The sequence below is a fragment of the Camellia sinensis genome, chromosome 7 (assembly GCF_055761805.1).
Source record: "Camellia sinensis isolate YWXY chromosome 7, ASM5576180v1, whole genome shotgun sequence".
Taxonomy (NCBI): domain Eukaryota; kingdom Viridiplantae; phylum Streptophyta; class Magnoliopsida; order Ericales; family Theaceae; genus Camellia; species Camellia sinensis.
This window is the reverse complement of record NC_138967.1, coordinates 81,116,126-81,121,926: the sequence shown is the minus strand read 5'-3', so window position 1 is coordinate 81,121,926 and position 5,801 is coordinate 81,116,126. Positions and strand designations below refer to the sequence as shown.

The following is a 5,801-nucleotide window of genomic DNA, read 5'->3' as shown; positions in this document are numbered from 1 at the left end:
TAATTTTCTTCGTATTTAGAATGTAATTATATGAAGATTCAAATTTACCAAGTGTTTACAATTTAATAATGCTTTTGTATTTGAATATTGTCAAAATCATAAGGATTCAATGCTTTATATTGCAAAGAGATGGAACTCACAAGATACTCTTATTCAAATTTGAGAAATGGATGTGTTGATATAGAGGTGATGAGTCCAGGAGAGCCAGGTCAGGTGGAGACAATTGTTGACGACACTCTGCGTCGTTCGTCTGATTTGCAGTTGGGTAAGGGGCTGGCGGTTCATCGTGATTCCGTAGGTGACGATCTTGGGTCATGGCGGCTGGTGGAGGAGGATGGATTTAGTTCACACACGGCGAGCTCAGAAGCTGAATATGGCGAGGTCGATCCAGCTATGGTGGTGCTTGAGGGTGTTTCTTAGGCAGATGGTGTTGTATAGAGTGAGCCTCTCAGCACTGATGGGCTGGCTTTGGTACTTCAACCTCTTGCTATGGAGGGGGGTGGATCAGATGAGTTGTTGAAACAACATCCAAATTTGCTCCAGAATAGTGGTAGGTTTGATGGGCCAGAGGTTCCATCTTCTGAGGCTGTGTCAAATTGGGTGTTAGAGTGTATTAGGGAAGTCAGCCGCTGCTTGGGTGTGTCGTTTGTGGGTCATGAAGAGGAGGCTATGTGATTATTTGCAGCAGTAGAAGCATCTTGGCGGCAGGGAGCTCCTAGCGTGGGTACACCATTTATTTCCCCTGGCAAAGCGCACCGGGAGCTTAAGAAATTGGAGTGTACTGTTAATTATGATCATGGGAGACAAACTGTTGGACGGGGAGCTAGAAGAGAGCGTGGGGACCACAGTTGTTGGAATGAGTCTAAAAATTTTATCTTAGAATGAGCGGGGTTTACATGATAAGGATAAAAGGGTGGCAGTGAAGGCTGTGTTGCGTGGAGCCAAGGTAGATGCAGTGTGTTTACAAGAAACAAAGATGGAGGAGTTGGGACTAGAATTGCTTCGGGAGGTATAGGGGGCGGTTTGTGGAATGTGCTTTTTTGCCGTCTGTTGGGACGGCAGGGGGGGTTCTTCTTGGTTGGGATAAGAGGGTGGTGGTGAGAGAGGAGGAAGAGGTAGGGGGTTTTCAGTGTCCTATTTGTTTCGATGTGTGGAGGATGGTTTTCGGTGGGCCTTTACTGGGGTGTATGGTCCGGTATAGTGTTCGGAACATGGAAGCTTTTTGGAGGAATTGGAGAGTATGGCGTTTCGATGGGATGTTCCCTGGTGTATCGAGGGTGATTTTAATGTTATTCGATGGCCATCGGAGAGGTCCGGGACAAATCAGGTTTCGGGTTACATGAGGTCTTTTTGTTCTTTGATTGATTCTTTACAGTTGGTTGATTTACCTATTCAGGTAGGTAGCTTTACTTGGTCAAATGGGTAGAGGATGTCTCGTATTGATCATTTTCTGGTGACTGAGGGATGAGAGGAGCATTTCTTGAAGGCAGTCTAGTTACGGTTGCCTCGACCAGTGTCTGATCATTAGCCTATTGTGCTTGATAGTGGGGGTATTTGTGGTGATCCTATGCCATTTCGGTTTGAGAATATGTGGCTACAAACAGAGAGTTTTTTGGATTTGGTGCGAGACTGGTGGAATAATTATGTTATTTCTGGTTCTCCTAGTAGTGTGCTGGCTCAAAAATTGAAATTGCTCAAGGGTGATTTGAAGATTTGGAATAAGGAGGTGTTTGGCCATTTAGAGAGTCAAAAGGCGGAGGTGGTGTCTTCACTCCGAGCTCTTGATGAGTTAGAGGCACAAGGGGGTTTGTCCACTTCTGATAGTGTTCGGAAGGAGGCAGCCAGACAGGATTTTGTTCGTATTTCTTGTATGGAGGAGGTGTCCTTTAGACAAAAATCTAGATGTTTGTGGTTAAAGGATGGGGATTGAAATACGAAATTTTTTCATCAAATGGCGAATGCATATCGGCGGGTTAATCAAATTACTCGGATGTGGGTGGATGGTCAAGAACTTTGTGCGGATTCGGAGATTCGGGAAGGGATTGTGGGTTTCTATCAACAATTGTTTTGGCAACAAGAGGGGGAGTGGCGGCCAAGCTTGGATGGGGTTCAGTTTGACAAGATTTCGGGGGAGGATCAGGAGCGTTTGGTGTGTGCTTTTACGGAGGATGAGGTGTTTGAGGCGTTGCAGGCTATGAATGGTGACAAAGCTTCAGGTACTGATGGATTTTCATTGGCTTTTTTCCAGCATTGTTGGAATGTGGTGAAGGGTGATGTGATGGCAACTTTCGAGGCTTTTTACCAATCTGGTCAATTTGAAAAAAGTTTTAATGTGAGTTTTTTGGATTTGATCCCGAAGAAAGGGGGGGTTGAGGATGTTCATGACTTATTGTCTATTAGTTTGTTGGGCAGTGTGTATAAAATTTTAGCTAAAGTTCTTGCTAATAGACTTAGAGGGGTTTTAAAGGCTGTGGTATCTGAGTCTCAGAATGCATTTGTTGGAGGCAGACAGATTTTGGATGCTGTGTTGGTTGCCAATAAGTGCGTGGATTCTCAGATTCGACAACAACGTCTCGGTTTGATTTGCAAATTGGATATTGAGAAGGCATATGACAACGTTAATTCGAATTTTCTCATGTACATGTTGGATCGGATGGGTTTTGGGGATACTTGGTGCTGTTGGATTAAGTTCTGTGTTTCGACTGTGCAGATGTCTATCTTGATTAATGGATCTCCAGCAGGTTTTTTTTAAGACGTATCGGGGTCTTCGCTAGGGGGATCCATTGTCACCTCTGTTATTTATTTTTGTGATGGAGGCATTGAGTAGATTGTTGGATAGAGCTGTGCGTGGGGGTCTCCTGGGGGGCTTTGCTGTGGCATCGTTGTTTGGGTTGTCTCTTGTTGTATCTCATTTATTATATGCGGATGGTGCTCTGATCTTTTGCGGGGCTAATATCGAGTAGATGGGTCATTTGCATTGTGTGTTGTTATGTTTTGAGGCACTATCGGCCCTACGGGTTAATTTGCAGAAGTCGGAGCTTATTCCAGTTGGGGAGGTTGAACAGTTACCGGTTTTAGCTACTGTCTTGGGGTGTAGGATGTCAATTTTTCCGGTTAGTTATTTAGGTTTGTCATTAGGTGCCTCTTTCAAGGCGAAATGGATGTGAGATGGGGTGGTGGAGCGTGTACAGCGCCGTCTGGCAGGTTGGAAGAGGCAGTATTTGTTGAAAGGCGGTTAGTTGACGTTGATTAAGAGTGTGTTGAGTAGCATTCTGACCTATTTTATGTCAGTCCATGTTCTTCCTGTATCAGTCGCGCATCGTTTGGAGAAGCTTCAGAGGGATTTTCTGTGGGGTAGTAGTGCTGATGAATTTAGGTATCATTTGGTTGAGTGGGGGAGGATTTGTCAACCTAAGCATGCAGGGGGGTTGGGGGTGAGGAGGTTGGTGTCTTTTAATCGGGCTTTATCAGGGAAATGGTTGTGGCGGTTTGCCTTGGAGGCGAACAGGTTTTGGTGGAGGGTGGTGGTTTCTAAGTATAGGGGGGGAAGGGGGAATTGGATTTTAGGGGATGTGCTCACTACGCATGGCTGTGGGCTTTGGATGGGTTGAGAGGAGTTTTGGAGGTGGGTAGTGTTTCGGGTGGGCAAGGGTTGCGGGTGCAGTTTTGGAAGGATCGATGGTGTGGGAGGGGAGTCTTTGGAGGTCCATTTTTTGTTGATTTTTCATATTGTGACTGATTGGGAGGCGATGGTGGCATCTTATCTAGGGGGTGGTGATGTGGTGGTGTGGGATATTTAGTTGCGGCGTGCGGTGCATGATTGGGAGGTTGCTCAGTTGGTAGAGTTGTGGGGTGTTTTATATGGGTTGGGTATAAATTGGGGGGGGGGGGACAAGATGTTATGGAGTGGTCTGGGGTGGGGGCAAAAAGGCAGTTTTCAGTTGCATATTTCTATAAAGGTTTGGTGGGGGATGATGGTTTTGCTTTTCCTTGGAAGAGTGTTTGGTTACTGGGTGTTTCGTCTAAGGTGGTTTTGTTTATGTGGATGGCCGCTTTAGGCCGGAATCTTATTTTGGACAACTTAATGCGGCGTGGTGTTTTAGTGAATCGGTGTTGCATGTGTTGTCGTGCTGCTGAGTCGGTGGATCATTTGTTTCTTCACTGTTTCGTGGCTTCCTAGTTGTGGGGTTTTATTTGTTCTCTTTTTTGGGATTGCTTGGGTTCAACCTAAGGGGGTGTTGGATATGCTTTGGCCGTGGCAAGGAGTTAGGTTTGGGCGTCGCCGGCGGCGGATTTGGGCGTTGGCGCCGTTTTGTTTGATGTGGCTTGTTTGGTTGGAGCGGAATCGGCGTACGTTTTTAGATGTCGCTCATGGGGTTGTTTGGTTACAAAATCGTCTTTTAGTGGTTATGTATAATTGGGTGGAGAGGAAGGTTGATCAGGATTTATTTGTTTTTTTGGATTTTCTAGAAGATGTGATTGGTTAGCTTTGTTTATGGTTAGTTTTCCCTAATAAGTGATGGCTTCTCTGTATTTGTTTGCATCAGTTTGATGCATTTTTAATAAAAGTTTGGTTTTATTTATCCAAAAAAGTATATAAATAAATAATGACAGGCTAAACAATGCTATTGTTGTTGGAACAATGCTAATTATTACAACAAACACTACTTTAATCCGATAAGCAAGTTACATTAGGTATAGTTGAAATGGAAGTTCCATGGGCGTTTTGGCAGAAGGAAGTAATTTTCCCTCCAGGAACGGAAGAAAATAAGTTAATTTGACCCATTACAATATTTGTGCAAGGTTTGCTCACACTGCAATTCAAAGTAATTGCTTGGTCACTGACACACGATCCATTGATATTCGTATAAGTCACATCACTTATTTGCACCGCCGATTCCTTCAATATGAATCACATTACCATCAAAATAGTATGTTCGTTCTTTTTGCATGTACAAGCATGTGGAAAAACTCAAAATTCTTCTTAAGAAATGAAGATTCAATATTTTTACCAGTTCGTCATTTTTGGAATTGTCCTTATAAGATTGATTGATGATGATGGGATTTCCAACTCTAAAAAATGTGATGTGCTCAAATGTGATATTCTTTGCATACCCCGATCCCCCCTAGATAGCACATGTGATAATTTCAAAATTAGAAAATTAATGTCTCCAAAATTTCAAAATATGTAGATGGCAAAACATTTGTCCATGTGTGTACATGTACGTGTGTTGATATATGTTTGCGTACCTGCCATGTCTTGATCCGTACTCCATTTGTAGTTCCCGTCAATGTAGAATTCCCCACATATACATGCTCTACTGTTTCATAAATCTGCATGTTTTGTCCTAAGCTTCCCACACTAGAGTGATAGAGACGGGAAAAAGGAGTTGAATTTGTTTGTTTATATTGAGAAAACAATACAAACACATGTACCAAATGCAGTGTTGATAGTATTGCATTCATCTTATATAGGAGTTAACATTTCAGCAGTTTAAATGTCAACAATGTATTACTCTTATGTACAACTTTTTGTGAAATTTTTCATTGTTTGTAAAATTACTAATTTTATCAACAGAAAGATGTAACTATAATGTGAAAAGCCTAGGTAAATAAATGAAAGTTTTTATTTTAAATTTTCTTTCATAGAAGATCGTGCAATATCTAAATACCTTATATAAAACTAACGTTAAACCCGTGCTACGCACAGTTAATGTATATATATTTTTGCTATATTAATTTTATTTTAATAAATATTAAAACAAAAATCACTGTGTAGCGCATAATAAACACAAAAGATT

At 42.4% G+C, this 5,801-nt stretch overlaps 1 protein-coding gene across 1 annotated transcript; it reads left to right on the top strand.

The window, feature by feature from the left end:
- Positions 1-489: 489 nt before the first annotated feature.
- LOC145795907 (uncharacterized) lies at positions 490-1,930 on the top strand. The gene is made up of 4 exons (XM_082880847.1): positions 490-600; positions 881-1,009; positions 1,202-1,396; positions 1,529-1,930. Exons 1-4 carry the CDS (start codon positions 490-492, stop codon positions 1,928-1,930), a joined length of 837 nt encoding a protein of 278 aa, XP_082736973.1.
- Positions 1,931-5,801: the final 3,871 nt, after the last annotated feature.

Excerpts from the sequence above, each read along its gene's own strand:
- LOC145795907 (XM_082880847.1), top strand. The coding sequence starts at position 490 with ATGGAGGGGGGTGGATCAGATGAGTTGTTGAAACAACATCCAAATTTG. Across the intron at positions 1,010-1,201 it reads GACTAGAATTGCTTCGGGAG|TGTTCGGAACATGGAAGCTT; the intron begins GTATAGGGGGCG and ends GGTCCGGTATAG. Across the intron at positions 1,397-1,528 it reads TGGTTGATTTACCTATTCAG|CCTATTGTGCTTGATAGTGG; the intron begins GTAGGTAGCTTT and ends TCTGATCATTAG.